This window comes from Loxodonta africana, chromosome 12 (genome assembly GCF_030014295.1).
Source record: "Loxodonta africana isolate mLoxAfr1 chromosome 12, mLoxAfr1.hap2, whole genome shotgun sequence".
Taxonomy (NCBI): domain Eukaryota; kingdom Metazoa; phylum Chordata; class Mammalia; order Proboscidea; family Elephantidae; genus Loxodonta; species Loxodonta africana.
Window position 1 is genome coordinate 89,700,057 of NC_087353.1, and position 19,958 is coordinate 89,720,014.

General features: G+C 44.2%; 1 protein-coding gene across 9 annotated transcripts in view; it reads left to right on the forward strand.

Moving 5' to 3' along the window:
• CUX1 (cut like homeobox 1) overlaps window positions 1–19,958 on the forward strand; it is a 458,571-nt gene that overhangs the window by 234,756 nt on the left and 203,857 nt on the right. For all 9 annotated transcript variants that reach the window (XM_064295901.1, XM_064295906.1, XM_064295905.1 and 6 more), the window contains one exon: window positions 11,112–11,190. In XM_064295901.1, the coding sequence (XP_064151971.1) occupies window positions 11,112–11,190 (79 nt within the window). The remainder of the gene's footprint in view (window positions 1–11,111; window positions 11,191–19,958) is intronic.

Genomic DNA, 19,958 nt, shown 5'->3' on the forward strand with positions numbered 1-19,958 from the left:
TTTCAAGAAATCCCTTGGCCTGTACAGCCTTCTTTGCCTGGTCCCTACCTTCATTTATTCAGCAGACACTTCGTGAACAGTGTCCCTGTGTTAGAACCCATGCCACATGCTGGAGGTGAAGAGATGAAGGTGCCGCTAGTCTTGAACCATGGTAAGACTACAGGGCAGTGGAGAAGAAGGTCATGGAAATGAGTAATTGTAGCCCAGTATGGAAGATCGTTAGGGAGGGATTTACAAAGTGCTCGGTGGCACAAGGACAAAGTAACCCACTGTGCCTGAGGAGTCGGGAGGGTGCCACAAAAGAGGTGCCACCTAGACTGATTCTTGAAGGGGGAGCTGAGGTTGTCCCATGGGCTGGGCAGAGAACATTTCTGGCAGAGGAACTAGTGTGTAAAGACCCAGAGGCGTGGAGGGGTCTGGTGTGTAGAAGGGACAATGGCTAGGAGTGTAGAGGCCCAGCGTCAGTGGTGGGCTTTATGGGAGGTGAAGTTAGCAGGGTAAGCAAGGGTCATGTCGTGAAAGGTTCTTGAACCACCGCCTAAGGACTGTGGACTTTAAGGGTGACGAGAAGGCATTAAGGCAAGGTAGCCACATCGTTCTGAGTTCTGGGTTGATGACCCAGGACCATTATGGAGGACGGGTTATGCTCAGTGGCAGGGAGAAGCTGCTATTAGGGAGTTTCTGCAGAAAGAGCAGAACTTCTTGATGAATAGCTGGCGAAGGCTGCAGGAGAGGTGGGTTTCCAGGTCTCTGTTACACAATTTTTTTCCTTTTTTTCTCCAATTCTAAGCAAAACATCTTCCAGTTAAAATTCAGGCTTGCATTTCTTCCCACATTTCCTTCCTCTGCAGAAAACTGGAGACTCCTATTGAAAATTTGAATAACAACACCCAACTCTTCGGTCCCATTAATGGTCTAAATTATAGGTGGTTAGGGATTTTCTGCAGGGAATGTCATTTTAAGACATGAGCATGCCCTAAAGGTTGTACCCACCCATTATAAATGCTGTTTAAGAGATGATCCTAACAGGTAGAATTCTTTTGAAAGTGAAGGATTTATTTATACTATAACTAATCCTTCAAGCATGTGAATTCACCACTAATTAACCCTCTGAAATTTTGACACTTAATTTAGATGATGTTTGCGTGGTATTTCTCCTTCTAAATATCATGGGTCAATACTGATCACCAACACTGAAGACCAGCACTACACTGTGGTCACATCTTCTGTCTCATCCCATCCTCCTTGGTTTCCTACAAGATGGACATTCTCATCATTCCCTTTCCCTGGACGTTGAAAATAAGGTTCAGAGAGGCAGAGGCTCAGTATTCCAAAATACGTGATGGAGCCATGTCTTAATTCAGGTCTTCTGATTTCAAATCCAGTGTCATTTCAACTTTATCAAACCACTCCTCCCTTTGGCAAAAATAAACAACCAAGCTTCAAAACAAACCAAAGTCCTTTATTCTTTACTTTTATTTTGTGTTGTATCCTTAGAGATACAACCACGTCTTCAAACCCATAATGGTCAGCTTTTACTAGCTTATGCTGCATTACCAAACAACCCCAAATCTCAGTGGCTTGTGACAACAAAAGTCTGTTTCTCATATTGGCTGTAGGTTGACTATAGCTGTGCTCCAGTACCATGTGTTATCTTCATTGGGTGATACTAACAGCAGAAGCCACTCCTATCAGGATATGCTATTCTCGTGGCAAAGGGAATGAGCACAATGGCTGAACCACGCAACGGCCCTTAAATCTTATGCCTGGTGCATAAGATTCCATTGGCCAAACTCAAAACTCAAAGCAATTCAAGTGGCCAACACTGATGTCAGTGGGATGGGATGGAAAGTACACTTCTCTCACATGGGAGGTGCTATTATACCACAAGTCACGTGGCAGTGGACAGAGATGCGTAGTCCTCGCAGGGAGGGTGGACAGTAACTCCCCAAACTCTACAGTGCAACTCTCCTGATGCCCAACCAGTTGGACACATTCTCACCTCTTCTAACTCTCAGGGGTCTCCTGGTTGACTTCCATAAACTTGCTCTCCAAACCTGGACTCTGCATAGTGGTTAAGAGTTCAGCTGCTAACCAAAACGGTGACAGTTCGAATCCACCAGCTGGGCTCCTTGGGAACGCTATGGGGCAGTTCTCTCCTATCCTGTAGGGTCACTCTGAGCCGAAATTGACTCGACAGCAACAGGTTTGGTTTTTCGGTTTAGTAGCCAAATATTGATATTTTGAGATTTAATATAAAATACTTTTCATTTAGAAATTTCTCTTTAAAGTCAATTCTTACTACAGAAAACTAAACTCAGCATTATAAAAGTAATATTGCTGAAAGGATAAGTGTTGAATCCAAGAACTGCATGGTAGACGCACCTGGGCATCTTGTGGGGTGAAGACTTGTAGCTCACTGCAAGAAGACAGCCTGAGGGAGCCCTCTCAGTGTGTGCAAATTACTGTAGAGGAAACAGATGCTTGTTTAACAAAGAACTCTGGATATGCTAAGCATTTTCATAAAGCTTTAAAACTGGATACCTTCACTATTTGCTAACTCGTGCAGATAAAGCAGTTGATCAATGTAGGTAAATTGTCATTCACAAATAAAAATTTGTTAAACACCTGCTATGTGCTAGTCTTGGGAGGAAAGGCAGTTGAGACGAAAGCAGAGTTTGGGCTTTCAAGGAATTCAGGCTCTTACAAGGGAGCCTTATCTGTGTTGTTGAGCCACTTCAGGACAGTCTGATGTGGGTGGTGGGAGTGGCCCTTACCAGGGAGATGGATCTGCACTGAGCCTCCAGGATCAGAGGAACATTCCAGGGAGGCGCCTTCCAGGCTGAGGGGAAATTGCTCATGTATTCAGGGAACAGGGAGTAGTCGGGTGTGGCAGGAGTGTAAGGTGTGGCAGGAGGTAAGTTTGACAAAGTAGGCTGATCCCAGACTAAAGGGATCCCTAGGAGAAGGACAGGTTTTACCCTAGGGAAGGACCTAATAGGAATCAGACCTTCCAGTGATCTGCCCCAATTCTGCCATTAGAAATGGTACCTCTGTCCTTACCACTTCCTCAAAATGTTTTGAAGGGGACGGGAATGATAGAATCTGGTTAACATTTACACATTGAATACCCAGAGTGTCTAACCTAGGGCCCTGATTTCAGCTATCTGTGCCTTAAGTCCTTACCCAAACCTCTACTCATTCACAAATCTCTTCCCTTCTTGTAAGGTGCTGCCACGCAGACCATGGCTCACCATCTCTAAGTCACCTAGCAAATGGGGCGGCTGTGGCAGACTGGTATGGTGGGTGGAGGGCATAAAGATGCGTATAACCCTGTCTCTTCCCTCGCACTCACAGAATGCTAAGAGGGGCAGACAGGAGGGCCCCGAACCCTGGTCGGTAGCTGTGTGTAACTATCTTGTGCCTGTGGGCCCATGACAAATCACACTTAGGTAGCATTTCCCTGTGCCAGGCACTGAGCACTCGACTGATACTAGCGCATTGGATCACCCAACCCTGTGATGCTTGTGCCGTTAACCCAGCTGTGTAGGTAAGGTGGTGCTGGCTTACAAACCCAGACAGCTGGCTCCAGACTCCAGGTGCTGGTCCACATTCCCACCTCAAAGCCCAGAGCACCGCCACCTGGAGGGAGCCCGGCACCAGCGTACTGAGGGAGTGGTGCTCGTGCTGGGTCTTGGAGCATGGGTAGGTCTTTACCAAACAGAGGCCAGTGGAGGGGAGTCCAAGCAACAACATGGAAGGAGGCTGCAGCAAGAATTCACAAGTGTCAGTTGTGAGAACAGAGAAGGAAATGAACTGGGGAAGGTGAGGATAGACTGAAACGCACACTTGATGGTCTGTCCTTGGACTAGGGCGATGCACAGGGAGGTGTGGAATGATGAATCTGGATAGAAACTATCAAAAGTCCCAGAATCAACAAGGGCTTCCAGGCAGTATTGTAAATCTTGTAAGTGACTTGTCGGGGGCCCTGGGGGAGGGATTTCATCATGTAGAAACTCAACCATGACTGGAGTACTGTTCATCACCATCGTCTGGTAGCTTAATGAATTAATGAACTCATTGGCCTGGCTTTGCTCTCTCAGGATTGGGCTTGTATTTTCTTGCCTTTGTGGAGAAGCAGAGGGGATGAGGGCTCAGACTCATGGTCCCCAAGTGTGCTGTGTAGATTGCCACTGGAGAGAGGAGGCTCCAACCAGCGCCCATCCAGTGCCCTCCGTGGAGGCAGCCACCCTTTGTACCCTGAGTTGGAGTTCCTGGGCAGTGAGGGCCCCTCTCTGTGTGGCTGTCCTGCTTTCTGGACAGAGACTGTATCCCCCATGGCCACTCTGCTCTTAGGAGGTGGCAGAAAGATCTGGCTCACAGGGAGCGTTCCCGAGAGAAAACTCCAAATCCATTTGTACTCAAAACATGGATATATACGGAGGTTAGGTCCAGCTGAAATAGTACGACTAAGACTTTTTCCAAAATTTGTAATAGGTGTAGTAAAGGATTTATGATACGTTAGTGAAAGGAAACACAACATAAAATTTTACATATGGTTTGATTTCGACAATATATATATTTTAATAGCTTTAGTGAGATATTCATATTTTTATGATTCACCCATTTAAAAGTATACAATGCACTGGCTTTTTAGTATATTCACAGGGCTGTGAAACCATTACCATAATCAATTTTAGAACATTTTCAACACCTGGAGAAGAAACTCACACCCTTTAGGCTGTCATTTTCCATCCCTGCATCCTTTCCCCTCCCCCAGCCCTAGGCAACTGCAATCTACTTTCCATCTCTATAGATTTGCCTGTTCTGGACATTTCATTCAATTATATATTTATAAATTAGGAAAAAATATGTAAGGGAAATACAGACCAGAGTATGACTTCTACCAGTGAGTGACAGGATGTGATTTTAATTTTATTCTTTACATTTTTAATATTTTTTAATTGTAAAATGAATATGAATTACTACTCATTAGAAAAATAAAACACTTCATTTTACAGATAAAGAGACAATGTCTTTTTAAAAATAATTTGTTGTTATTGAGAATATACACAGGAGAACATACACCAGTTCAGTAGTTCCCACATGTACAATTCAGTGATACTGATTACGTTCTTCGACTTGTACACCGTTCTCACCCTCCTTTTCTGAGTCGTTCCTCTCCCATTAATACAAACTCACTACCCCCCAAGTTTCCTGCCTAATCTTTTTAGTTGCTTTTGTCAGCTTGATTCCGTATAGATAGATCTTACAAGAGCATGATGCTCAAGGCACATTTTTTTTTTTTACTAGTTATCTAGTGTTTGGTTTTAAGAAGACTTCAGGGAATAATTTTGGTTTAAGGTTTAAAGCTTATCTCAGGGCAATAGTTTTGGGGGTTCACTCAGCCTGCATAGCTCCAGAAACTCTGAATTCCATGAGAATTTTTCCCCCCGTTTGATCAGGATTCTTCTATAGAATTTTTGACCAAAATGTTCAGTAATGGTAGCCGGGCACCACCCAGTTCTTCTGTCTAATGCCAAAGGAGGCAATTGTTCAAGGAAGCAATTAGCCACACATTCCATTTCCTCCTCCTGTTCCCGACTCTCCTTCCTACTCTGTTGCTCCAGGCAAATAGAGACCTATTGTTGTGCTTTGGAAGTCCACTTGCAAGCTTTTAAGACCCCAGGCACTATGTAAAGAACAAGGAGGTAAAACAGAAGCACTAAACATGTTATTAGGCCAATTAACTGGGGTGTCTCATGAAACTAGGACCTTAAACTAAGGAACCAGATCCCCTGAGGTATTTAGGTGTACATAAGCAGCCTCAGAAGCTATTCCAAAGAGAGAATTCTTGTTGTATTGAGGTAGTCCTTGCAGATCACCCTGAGAACGTCTCCAACACGCAAATCACAACCTTATTTTATGGAAGAAGGAAAAAAAAGTGTCCAAGCTCCAAACAACTAACTTCAGGTAGGAGTTTTGGAGCACATCTTGAATTAAACCTCTTTTCTTTGTATCAGATCTCCTTAGACGTAACTCCCACTCCCTAGGGTCTTCACACCCTGGGCCGTAATCAGGTGAACTGTCCCAGCCTTAACAAATTGTTGGCTGGCTCGGTGTGAGAAGCCTTGTAATTAAACCACATCCTTTTGCTTCTTTAATAACATTGCAGACAGAGAGTATAATTCTGTGAGGGGACAGAAGGAATATATAATTTAGTGTCCTTTTTCCTGAGCCAATTTGGACTTTGTGCATGTAAAATCTTGCACGCTTCAGGTGTGAAAAGTGATCTGTTGTCTCAGCAGTTGTGTTGTGTGAGCTAAATAATGTCATGAGCCTATCCAACAATCAGAGGTTCTCTGGATATGTGTCCCGCATACTTAAGAGTTTCACACATCACCTTCCTCTCAGGAATAGACCTCTACCTTGGAGGAAACTAACTTAGCTGGGTTCGTTCACAAGTGAACATATGCCAGCCACCGGCACAGAAAGTTGCCCGTTGCCTAAGCTAGAAACTCAGGCGCTATCCTTGGCTCTCGTGTTCCTTCATGCCTCACGTGAACTGTTTGATCCATTTCTCTGATTGACCTCTTGTGTTCAGTCCCTGTGGCTACTGCCCTAGTCCAAGCCCGCTCGTTTCTCAGCTGGATGAGGACAACCTCTGAGCAATGTCCCTCCTTCTTGCCCCCTCCCATCCTTCTGCCGCTCTCACCCATGCCCCACATGAACCCCAAGCCCCTCCTGTGGCTCCCATTGCCAGATGGTGGTGGTTGTCCTTTTCTGCCTGGCCCTGGTTGACCCTCTGTGACTTGACCCCGTTTACCGTTGCAGTCTGTCACCCACAGCTGTCTTGCATGTATCTTTGATTCCACCACAGTAGATGACTTGGGGATCCACTGTACTCCATGGCTTGTTACAGCTCCGTCCATGGGTTCTTAACCTGGATCCAGGGAGAGAACTCAAGTGGACACGTGTGTGTCCTAAAATAAGAATACAGAATTCCGTGCTGTGTGTGTGTCTAGGAGGAGGGTCCTTGGTTTTCATAAAATACTTCAAGAGGAATTATGAAATCCTTCTTCCCCATAAATTTTAGATTTTACTCTGGGCATTTGAGCGTGTCCTTCCCCTTTAATGCAATGTCTCACCTCTCCATCCTGGCGAATGGCTTTTGAAGACTCTGCTCGAATATCGCCTGCTTTTCTGCTTGTCGCTCCTTCCTTGGTGTCCCCGTCACTGCTTACTTAGGCCTTGTCTGACTATGCCTTAATTACTTGTTTGGATCCCTGTTGCCTCTGTTAGACCATAAGCTACTGCGGGTAGAGACCATCTCACTCCTCTCTGCCCTACCCTTCGGCTCAGTGCCTGGGATACCACTGGTGGTGGTGGTGGTTGCCGTGGAGTCAGTTCCAACTCGTGGAAACCCCGTGCGTGCAGAGTAGAACTACTTTATGGGGCTTCCAAGGCTGTGTGACCTTCTAGGAGCAGATTGCCAGGCATTATTTCCAAGGTGCCTCTGGATGGGTTCAAACATTCAGCCTTTCAGCTAAGTGCTTAACCATTTGCTCCACCCAGGGAGCCTAGCATGTAGTTGTAGTTGTTAGGTGGTGTTGAGTCGGTTCTGACTCATAGCAACCCTGTATACAACAGAATGAAACGGTGCCCGGTCCTGCACCATCCTCTCAATCATTACTATGTTTGAGCCCATTTTTGCAGCCACTGTCAGTCCATCATGTTGAGGATCTTCCGCTTTCTCGCTGGTCCCTCCTGATGACACGTCAAAGTACAAGAAACTAAGTCTTGCCATCCTCACTTCTAAGAAGCCTTCTGTCTGTACTTCTTCCAAGACAGGTTTGTTTGTTCTTCTGGCAGTCCGTGGTATATTCAGTATTACTCACCCTACACCATAGTTTAAAGGCATCGATTCTTCTTTGGTCTTCCTTATTCATTGTCCAGCTTGCATGTGTATGTGAGGCGATTGAAAATACCATGGCTTGGGTTAGGCACACCTTAGTCCTCAAGGTGACATCTTTGTTTTAACACTTTTGCAGCAGATTTGCCCAATGCAATATGTCATTTGATTTCTTGACTGCTGCTTCCATGGGTGTTGATTGTGGATCCAAGTAAAATGAAATCCTTAACAACTTCAGTATTTTCTCTGTTTATCATGATGTTGCTTACTGGTCCAGTTGTAAGGATTTTCGTTTTCTTCATGTTGAGGTATAATCCATACTGAAGGCTATAGTCTTTGAACTTCATTACTAAGTGTCTCAAAACATCTTCATTTTCAGCAGGCAAGGTTGCATCACCTACATATCGCAGGTTGTTAATAAGTCTCCTCCAGTCCTAATGCCATGTTTTTCTTCACATAGTCCAGCTTCTCAGATGATTTGCTCATCATACAGATGGAATAAGTATGGTGAAAGGATACAACCCTGATGCACACATTTCCTGATTTTAAACCATGCAGTATTCCCTTGTTTTGTTTGAACAACTGTATTGTGGTCTATGTACAGGTTCCCATATGAGCACAGTTAAGTGTTCTGGAATTCCCATTCTTCAGAATGTTATTTATGATTTGTTATGACCCACACAGTCGAATGCCTTACGGTAGTCAATAAAACACAAGTAAACATCTACCTGGTATTCTCTGCTTTCAGCTAAGATCCATCTGACATCAGTCAGATGATACCTGGTTCCACGTCCTCTTCTGAATCTGGCTTGAATTTCTGGCAGTTCCCTGTCAATGTACTGCTGCAACTGTTTTTGAATTATCCTCAGCATAACTTTACTTGCTTGTGATTTTAATGATAATGTTCGATAATTTCCACGTTACATTGGATCACCTTTCTTTGAAACAGGCATGTATGTGGATCTCTTCCAGTCCGTTGGCCAGGTAACTCTCTTCCGAATTTCTTGGCAAAGATGGATGAGTACTTCCAGCATTGCAACTGTTTGTTGAAACATCTTGATTGTTACTTGTCGATTCTTGGAGCCTTGTTTTTCGACAGTGCCTTCGACATTGCAGCTTGGACTTCTTCCTTCAGTACCATCAGTTTTTGATCATATACTACCTCCTGAATTGTTTCAATATCGACCAGTTCTTTTTGGTACAGTAACACTACGTGTGACTCTACGTATTCCTTCTGTATTCTTTTGAGAATGCGTCCTACATTGTTCAATTTTTTTGCCCATAGAATCCTTCAGTATTGCAACTTGAGGCTTGAAGTTTTTCTTCATCTCTTTCGGCTTTAGAAATGCTGAGAGTGTTCTTCCCTTTTGGTTTTCTAACTCCACATCTTTGCACATTTTCTTATAATACTTTACTTTGTCATCTCGAGCCTTCCTTTGAAATCTGCTTATACTCTTTTACTTCATCATTTTTTCCTTTCGCTATATCTACTGTACGTTCAAGAGCAAGTTTCAGAGTGTCTTCTGACATCCGTTTTGGTCTTTTTTTTTTTCTTTTTAATGACCCTCTGCTTTCTTCATGTATGATGTCCTTGATGTCATGCTACATCTCATCTGGTCTTTGGTCATTAGCGTTCAGGTCATTAAATCTATTCTTGAGATGGTCTCTAAATTCAGGTAGGATATACTCAAGGTTGTGCTTTGACTCCCGCAGACTTGTTTTGCTTTAATTTTCTTTAGCTTCAGCTTGAATTTGCATATGATCAGTTGGTGATCTGTTCCACCGTCAGTGCCTGGCCTTGTTCTTATGGATGATATTGAGCTTCTCTGTCATCTCTGTCCACAGATATAATCAGTTTGATTTCCTGTGTATTCTGCTCGGTGAGATCCGCAAGTATAATCACTGTTAACGTTGTTGAAAAAAGGTATTTGCGATGAATAAGTCATTGGTCTTGCAAAATTCTGTCACCAAGGCATACTTTCTAACCACTGATCCTTCTTTGTTTCCAACTTTTGCATTCCAATCACCAGTAATTATCAGTGTATCTTGATTGCATGTTTGATCAGTTTCAGACTGCAGCAGTTGGTAAAATCTTCAGTTTCTTCAACTTTGACATTAGCAGTTGGTATGTAAATTTGAATAATACTTGTATTAACTGGTCTTCCTTGTAGATATACGGACATTATCCTATCAATGACAGCATTGTATTTCAGGATTGATCTTGAAGTGTTCTTTTTGATATTGAATGCAACACCATTCCTCTTTAATTTGTCATTCTTGGCATAGGAGACCACCTGATTGTCTGGTTCAAAATGCCCAATACCAGTCCATTTCAGCTTGTTAATGCCTAGGATCAATCTTTAAGTGTTCCATTTCGTTTTTGACAACTTCTAATTTTCCTTGATTCATACTTCGTATGTTCCATGTTTCAATTATTAATGGATGTTTGCACCTGTTTCTTCTCATTTAAAGTTGTGCCACATCAGCAACTGAAAGTCCTGAAAGCTTTACTCCATCCCTGTCATTAAAGTCGACTCTGCTTTGAGGAGGCAGCTCTTCCCCAGCTGTATTCCAGCACTATATCAGACAGTATTCCACTGCTCTCTGTAGGATTTTCAGGGGCCAGTTTTCACAGAAGTAGGCCGCGTGCTTCTTCCCAGTCCGTCTTGGTGTGGAAGCTCCGCTGAAAGCTGTCCACCATGTTTGACCCTGCTGGTATTTGAAATACTGATGGCATAGCTTCCAGCATCCCAGCAACACACAAGCCACCACAGTACGACAAACTGACTGATGAGTGGTGGAATATATAGTTAGCTCTTAGTGAATACTTACAGAAAAGGGGAACAAGACCAGGAAGGGCATACCAGACCACTTTTCTCTGTGGAATGCTCACACCCAACTTGGCCATAAGATTCATGGTCACTTCCCAGTGTTTTGAGTGGCTTTATGATCTCAGCACTGCTCCTGCTTCTGTTTTCCCTCAGAACTGGGCCCCAAGTATCCCTTGTCTCCTTGGATTTGTTGGCAGGCATTTATTCTAAGAGATTGACGGCCTGGTAGTCCAGCATCTACATGGAGAAGTCAGGCTTGCATTTGCAGTGGGAACTTGCTTGATGTATAATGATTTTTAAATTACTTCTTGACAAATTTTGAGCTCTTTGTTTTTTTTCTTTTTTTTCTTTCTTTCATTCCCTTTCAGATTGATGCACTAAGTAAAAGAAGTAAAGAGGCTGAGGCAGCCTTCTTGAATGTCTACAAGAGATTGATTGATGTTCCAGGTAAGCCCGTGCACTCATGTCCCCCAGCGGGGCTTGTGTCTGGTGAGTTGGTAGGTTCTGAGAACATGAATTCTCCAAAACCCAGACTTTTGATAGGTATGGAAATTGGATGCTCTTGTTAAAGTAATCACTTAATCTCTAACCGATGCCTTTGTAACTGCAGAAAGCCAAATCTGTGGGACTACCTTGACATGTGGTATAAAATGCTGCATGTATCACAGAGAAGAAATGAACAGCTGTGTGGACTATGCGGACATCCGCAGTTCTGGGGTGATCCCTCCCACATTTAGGAACGGCTCTAAAAGGGTCATCCGGGGAATTGGTGACCTCTGACCATGTCTCACTTAAGGGCTGACTTAGTTATCTTGTGCTGTTATAACAGAAATACCACAAGTGGATGGCTTTAACAAATTTATTCTCTCATAGTTAGGAGGCTAGAAGTCTGAATTCAGTGCACCAGCTCTAAGGGAAGACTTTCTTGCTCTGTCAACTCTGGGGGAAGGTCCTTTTTTTCTTTCAGTATCTGTGGGCCTGGTCTTCCGTGGAGATTGACATGTGTTTTGGCATCAATCTTCCCCTGGGTCTAGGAGGTTCTCAGTGCAGGGACTTCATATCCAAAGGACGTGCTGTACTCCCAGCTCTTCTTCGTGGTGCTGAGGTCCCTCTCTTCTCTGCTTCTTTCTCCTTTTATCTCTTGTAAGACAAAATGTGTGACTCAAGCAAGGGTGTGACTTGAGTAAGGCAGTGCAACTCAAGATATACCTCACCCCAATCCCACTTCATAGAGGTTTTAGGATTCATAACACATAAAATGGAGGATAGTTATGTAATATCACAAAATGGATAATAATTACATCAGATCACAAAATGGAGGATAGTTATATACTACTGGGAATCATGGCCTAACGAAGTTGACACATATTTTGGGGGGGATACAATTCAATCCATGGGAAGGGCTATAGCCAGAGGGCAACAGGCAGCCTCTTTAGTTACAACTAAGTATGTAGATTGTTTCATCTTTTAAAGGAACTCAAGAGTTTAGAATTTAAGTAATGCTTGTTAGACATTGAGAGATGATGGCTTCCATTCTTTGTTTTAGAAAAGTGGGGCAGGGTTTAGAGTGCTTGAGCCCACCAGTTCTGCCCATCTTCTGTTTCCAGGTGTTCCACTCACCTAGAGTCTGTGGAGAGGTCACAGACATGACCATATGGGTCCCACTTCAGGCCTGGAGAGACTTAGATCAGAAAATTAGGAGAGTCACTTGGATGCCTTCCTCTGTCAACTGAGGAAACCAAACTACTACCACCTCCATCCTCCCCTCACCACCCACTGTTGTGTCATGTTTGCTGCCTTATTATTTTCTGAGCAGCATTGACATTGCTGGAGCTAGTTTAACAAAGCAAAATAGAAACAGGACTCCTTCGAACCTGTACTTGTCTTCTGATTCATGTCCGCCATGGGCTATGCTGTTCTCTCTTAGAGCCAGCCCCCAAGTAGAAGGGGCAACGTTTTGGATGTGGAATGGAGAGATCCAGATTCTGCTACCAGGGGCTGGTTGTGAGGTCCTGATCACATTACTTTTCCTCCCTGGACCTCAGTTTTCTCATCTGTAAAATGGAAGGGGGTGGGAGGAAAGCCTAGTAGTAGAAAATTGTTTTCTTTTTGTTCTAACATTGTGTGGTTTGTGATCTTCTTTCGATGGCACTTTCCTTCCCCTTTGCTCTGCATTGCCTCTTTCTGGGGTAAATTCTACATGGGTGTTTAGCCCAGGATTTTTCCTCAAAGAAGGTCAGGATGGTGTTGGCACTCTCCTTTGATGTCACTGCATCACTTTGCACAGTGCTGACCTGGGACTTTCTGTTAACCTTTTGCTCTCTCAGGAGCTCATCCAGCTCTTAGTTCCAAATTCTAGACTTGATTTTCTGCAAGAGCTCGTATCCAGCTAGGGATTCCCTGAGGCCTCTGACCGAGGCTCACGAGGAGACTCCTTCACAGAAAATTGATCATTTGATGCCCGGAGCGTGTCGTCAGGTGTCCGGCAGTTTGGTGGGGCACCTCTCGCATTTCCTTGTGGTTAAGGTGGTGACTGAGAATTTTTTCTCTGAACCATGTCATGTCCACAGTGACTCCTTGAGAAAGAATTTGCAGGGAAGGAGCAACCTGGGCTTTGAGAAATACAGCTTTCTGTTCCAAAGATGCTTCATTCTTCCAGTTTTCTATTTGTACCTCCTACTCAGGGGAAACTGTGGTGGCACAGTGGTTAAGCGTTCAGCTGCTAACCAAAAGACTGGCAATTCACATCTACCAGACACTCCTTGGAAACTCTGTGGGGTGGTTCTACTCTGTCCTATAGACTCGCTATGAGTCGGAATCAACTCGACAGTGACAGGTTTTTGTTTTTTAACTCGGAGTGGCTCTGCCCCACCATGGGCTGCAACACCTTCTGCCACCAGGGAGCAGGACTTAGAACGCGGATGTGTTCCGGCTAAGAACTCTCTGTCCTGTTGGTAGTAATTGAAAGGGGGCTGACTTGTTTTGTTTTTGCCAGAGACCCAGAGAGCCTTTACCCTCTTCTTTTAAATAAAAAATCGAGTTTATACCTGGGTTTTCTCCTGGTGAAGTTTTTGAACTGGTCGGCCACTTAGCAAGTCATCGGGTTTCTTTCTCTGCAGTTGTTTTCTCTCCTGATCTCCCATAGACAATGAAGAGACCTTTAATTTTCACCAACATTGCTCTTTGTCTGAGCAGACCTTATCCATGTATGATTTTGAAGTAACTGTGATCATAGCATGAATATAATTTATGTCCTACTTTTTTCACTATAGTTATGCCATAAGCATTATTTGTATATTGGTGATATTCTTCATAATTACTATTTTTGGCTGGAGAACGCAAGTTTCCAGCTTAAATTTCATGGTGAGACCGAATGGTTTTTGATGTTTTCTGTAGTAAAAAAAAGTCAAGCCAAATCCATCTGTATGCCGTGTAGATCACCTTTACCCACCTCCCAGGTATGTCTTCCTTCCAAGCATGAAGGTGTGGCCTGACAGGGCTAGCAGGCTACTTGAAAAGCAGGAATGAAGCATGGAGCACTCTACCTGTGTTTTGCAGCCTGGTTATCGCGCAGATGAAGTAATCCTGCGGCTGAGGCTTACAGGAAGGACCCTGGTCAATAGCATTACGTTTACTGACAGTTCACACTGTTGGAGGGAGTCCGTGTGCCTTAGCTGTCTGTGTGCTTCAGGCTTCAGCCCAGCGGCGGAGCCCAGAAACATTTATGGGATGCTTTTTTTTTGAGTTCTAGTTGCAAGGCCGCTCATCCTATCTCAGGAAAATGGAGGAAGCTTTTAGGAATCCCAAAACAGGTATTTCAGCTATGTGTCATGTGACCCACCTCTAGAAACCCAGGAAAGCTGAGCAGCCAGCCTTGGGAAGGGGTGGAAGCAAAATCGTGCCTGGCCTCAGAGACTGGCATGGGAATTCCAACTGGACCAGCCCCCACATACCATCCCTTCCTGAAATTGTGTTTACTTAAGTGTTTTATCGTTTCATATTTTTCCAGCCTACTAGAAAGAAAGCTCCTTGAGGCCAGGGCTTTGCTTTACTGCTCTGTCCCGAGCACCTAGAACAGGGCCTGGCATACAACAGGTGTGCCGTGTTGAATGGCAGAACAAGTCAGTCAACCTAGAGCCACCCCAGAGTCCTCAGTAGCAGAGTTTATGGAGGTTCATACCAGTGACTCTTAAAGCTTTGTCTCCAGCTTACCCCTCTCCCCTTGTCAGCCCGCATATCTCACTGCCCCCTGGGCATCTCTGCAGGGAAGGTGGATAGGCTCCAGATGTGTCCAGTGGAGCCTGTCTTCCTGCCTTCCCTCCCTCAGTGTGTGGCTTCACCTTAGAGGCAGCTGTCCACACCAGAGCACCTGGTCACCAAATCCTGGACAGGCCAGCTCCAGAATGTTTCTCAGTTACATCCACTTGTCTCCATCCCAACGTCTTCCCTCTCCCCTCCACACTTCAAGCCACCGATCTCGTGTCTACAGGATTGCTACAGCCTACAAACCAGTCTCCTTGCTTGCAGGTTTGACTGCCTCTCATCCATCCTCCACACTGCAGACAGTCCAACCTCTTAGCCCAGCGCCAGGCATCTTCGCAGCTGATCCCTGTTGACTGTCTCAGATTAACTTGCTTGGACACTGCTTCCTGACAGAGGCCTTCCCTGACGCCCCAGTCTGGCTTAGGTGTGCCCTTCTCGCACACACACCCCTCTCCTAGGACCCTTGTATACTTGGTAACTCCTCTATTTTCCTTTCTAGCCGGACAGAGACTGGGACAGTATGATCCTGCCCCTAAATGTTTCCCTAATGTCTAACTGAGCACCTGCCACCTACCAGAAACTTAATAAGTATTTGTTGAGTGAGTCAATAAATTAATGGATCAAATTATTTCTTCAGAATGCTTTCTGAATGCTTTTGGTCTCAGGCTTTAATTGTTCATGTTGAACCTGACTCGTGAGTTTGCCACTTCCGTTGACGGAGAGCGCTCTGGAGCGTTATAACAACCTCAATTGCAAGAGAACAGAATGTATCTTTCATTGAGTTGCAGCAGTTTAATAGCTCTCAGAACTCTCATTTTGCTTTGGTGTCACTCTGTAAAGATTTACATGCCTGCACAGACGTTTATATGGCACTTAGCATTCTGTGTTCATCAGACCAGCACATGAGCTTCCGAGGCCTCCAGTTTTGTAGCTAGTACTTGATGTCCAGAAGCGGTGTTTGGCTTAACAGCTGTCCTGCTGACGTTCCAAACTGCATGTACCGGGCACCAAACATGGGCTCTTCTCCTCCTGGCCTCCTCTCCTTCATTACTGTGACTCAGCTGTTCAAGAGTTACCCTTGCCTCCTCCCTCTTCTCCACCTTCCACATCCAAAATGCCAAGTTATGTTCTTTCTCCTTCCAAAATATCTTTCATGTTAAAGACCCTGAATAAACACTTAAATACAAATTAGCACAGAACTAATACTGCCCCAGTAAGTCCTCTGGATGGTTAAAATAGTTAAGACGCCACATTTGCCAGCAGGTCGTTCATCATTCCTTAGTCAATTTTGAGAGGCATGTTTCTAAGACACCGCCTATCAGAACTATTCTTTCTTTAGCCATATCACTCTTTTCTAATACATTGCCATGACCCTCCTGTCCCTGGGCGTTATTCGGTCAGCACCTTTGTCCCCTGCTCCTGCTATGTGTCAAGAACCATGCTGGGTGCAAGGGATATAGCAGTGAACAGAACAGAACCAGGGAGGTTGCTACCCTCGTGGAATTTAGAGTCCGGCAGGGAATATGGACATTACGAAGTAATTACGTAAGTAATTATTGAACTTTGAGTGTGATAAGTGCTATGGAGGCAAAGCCCACTGGGCAATGAGTGTAGAACAGGGAGGATCGAACAGGATCAGAGGCAGCTGTCCCAGGACAGCAACTGCACAGAAGAACCCTAAGGAGGCAGGTTTTCTGAATAGAGAGAACAGCGTGTGCGAAGGTCCTGGGCCAGATCACAAGGCCATGGAGCTTAGTGAGCAAGAAGAGGTTCAGGGCAATAAAAGGAGTGGCCAAGTAATATATCGTCCAAACCAAGGCACTCCCAATACTCAAAGGGTGCACTGTTGATAATTAATGCTGGGTAAAGGACATACCTGCAGCTGCAAGGGGTGGTGGGGGAGGGGGAGAGGTAGAAACCTGGTAGATCCTGTGAAGGATTCTAGACCCTATCTAACGAAAACCAAAAGAAAAAAAAAACCCATTGCCGTCAGGTCAATTCCAACTCATAGTGACCCTATAGGACAGAAGTAGAACTGCCCCGTAGAGTTTCCAAGGAGCGCCTGATGGATTTGAACTGCTGACCTTTTGATTAGCAGCTGTAGCACTTAGCCACTGTGCCACCCGGGTTTCTTATCTAACGAAGAGAACCCATTAATGAATTTTAAGCAGAGAAATGACGACATTAGATTTCTGTATTAAAAAGGTCATCCTGGCTACAGTTTAAACAGCATTGGAAAAGGGTCCAAGGTAATGTGGGAGGATCAGTGGTGAGGGAGAGACAAAGTCGCTTGGTCTCTAGTGTTGGAGAGAAATGGACAGATTCCAGCTGTATTTAGGAGGCAGACTGGATTTGACTCTGGTCGGGTGGGGAGTTAAGGAAGAGGAAGGCAAGCAGGAAACCTCAGTCCACAACCCAGTTAACACAGCGTTAATATCTTCATTGCTGGATAACAGGACGTGTTTACATGGTTCCATCTTGTTCACAGAATTAAAAGGAAGCTGAACAAAAATTTGGAGAATTACCCTTCTGTTCCTAATTCTGGTATCAGCTCTGATACTTTAATTGAAAACGGCTTCTGCCTTTATTGTCAAAATCACAGCTGTAAGGAGAGTGGCTTTACAGAGTCACAAGTCGGTTACAATTTTACATCATTAATTTAGGAGGCTTCATCTGTCAATTTGATCATGGTTAGATATTGCATCAGAAATATACACGATCAGTATGTGGGAATTACCTTAACTTGCAAATATTTAAATATTTTAAATTTTACTACAGCTTTAATGAGATTTATATGTATTAGTTTGCCAAAGATTAACCACGTGAGGAAAGCATCATAGCTGTCTGCCAGAATCATGACTTGATAAGGACAGCTGGTGAGCCCCTCCTGCTCCGATCCCCAACAGGAAGTTTCTCTGTGATAAAAACCAAAACTCATTGCTGTCGAGTCTATTCCAATTCATAGCGACCCTATAGGACAGAGTGGAACTGCCCCGCAGGGTTTCCAAGGAACGGCTGGTGGATTCGAACTGCTGACCTTTTGGTTAGCAGCCGACTGCTTAACCACTATGCTACCAGGGCTCCTTCTCTGTGATAGTAGATCCATAATCAGGAGGACGGCGTCCTTTTGTGTCGGCCTCTGTGTCTGTGGGTGAGAGCAGAGTTGAGTGTCTGTCAACAACAGAGACTCAAGTGTGTGAGGAAAGATTCAAGGTGTGCTGTGTAAGAAGTCATGTTCGCGCCATCACTCAGCAAGCACTCTGGCAGCCCACCACAGATCAGGCCTGGAGATACAAATGTGAATAAGACAAGGCCCCTGCCCGCCTTTAGGTGGCTCACGTTTGGGTGATGGAAGAATCTACAGTGCCTTTGAGGAAATATTCTGTAATTAAACAGGTAGAATAGACAACCTCCATCCACAGGGTCGTTATGAGTCAGAATTGACTTGACGGCCACAGGTTTACCCCTATTGTAATAAAACAAGAAGTAGATGTCGCAGCTCTTAAAACTCAGACCTGTCAGCTGGAAATATTCTGGGATGACTTTAGAAAGGCTCTTGCATAGCTGGGATTTTCCTGTGTTCTCAGCAAAATTACAGTGGTATGCATAATCTGCCAGTAATTAACCTTGTGTAGGTGACTTGCTCTTGCTCCTTGATACCTTTCAGATTTTTTTTTACAGTGAAAATATTTATTTCTACAATCAGGAATTAAAAAGCATAAATCAGTAAAATAATCAACTTGTAATCTTAATTTCTGAATAAACCAAACCAAACCGGTTGCTGTTGAGTCAGTTCCAACTCATAGTGACCCTGTGGAACAGAGTAGAACTGCCCAATTGGGTTTCCAAGGAGGGCGCTGGTGGATTTGAACCGTCAACCTTTTGGTTAACAGCCAAGCTCCTAACAGCTCTTAACCACTGCACCACCAGGGCTCCAATTTCTGAGTAGTCTTAATTTATGTATTACAGATAAGAACTTAAGTAGTAGGTTAGTATTTGTGGGATGCTTAAAAGTTGGTGTAAAACACAACTTGTGACTTTTTTATCCCAGAAACTTCTCAGTAATGGTATTTAAAAAAAAAAAAAAAGTTCTTAGAAAGAAGAATGAGACAAAGTTGGTGGAGTTGCCGCATATGCGTTGATAGCGCAGAACTTCTCTGGGAGAGTGACTGTGGTTGCAAAGTTGATTGAAAGAGCCTCCTCTGCCAGTTGCCATTGCCTCCCTTCCCTGCCTGTGCCTGCTTTACAAGAATCATCTTTCACTCCTGGCTCAGATGTGGTTTAGGTCCTACAGACACAAACCCTTCGAACACAAAGGCACTGCCTGGAAGAGTTTATTTTAAGACTTGAATCTTAGGAAGCACATTACCAGTGATAAAAAATATTCATCGATTCATGAAACACTACAAGAACTCAATATTTCATGACTTATTTCTCTCAGTTTCTTTCCATAGGTTAACTGGCTTGTAATTGTGAACAGTAGTTGGTTTTCAGAAGTTCTACAAGAAGTGGGTGAAGAGGGCCCATTTTGTGGGCCCTGCCATTTTCAGAATCTACTCCAACCTGCCCTGCTCCAAGGCACTCCCCGGGGAGATCTGGATTTGGGAAAACCTCTCTGGTGAACATCCCATCAGCCTGGCATTTGAAGATCCAGACATAAAGGAAAATCCGTCATTTCTGAGAACTGTTTTTTAATGTCTCTCCGTAAGAGTGAAATAGTATTCTGGTCCTTTGTGTCCATTATCCTAGTTTTACCACATTATAGGTTAAAATTAGAAAGCACTGTTCCTTCCATTCTTCTTTCTTTTCTTCTGTCTCACATACAAGGATCCATAGTAACACTTCTGAAAAAAATGGATGAAATCTGAAGGTTTGTTTAGAAATACCCTTGTTTCTGGTAGCCAAGATTTTAATCAATGTGCTACTTGGTAGCACTTTCTGAAGGCCCTAGA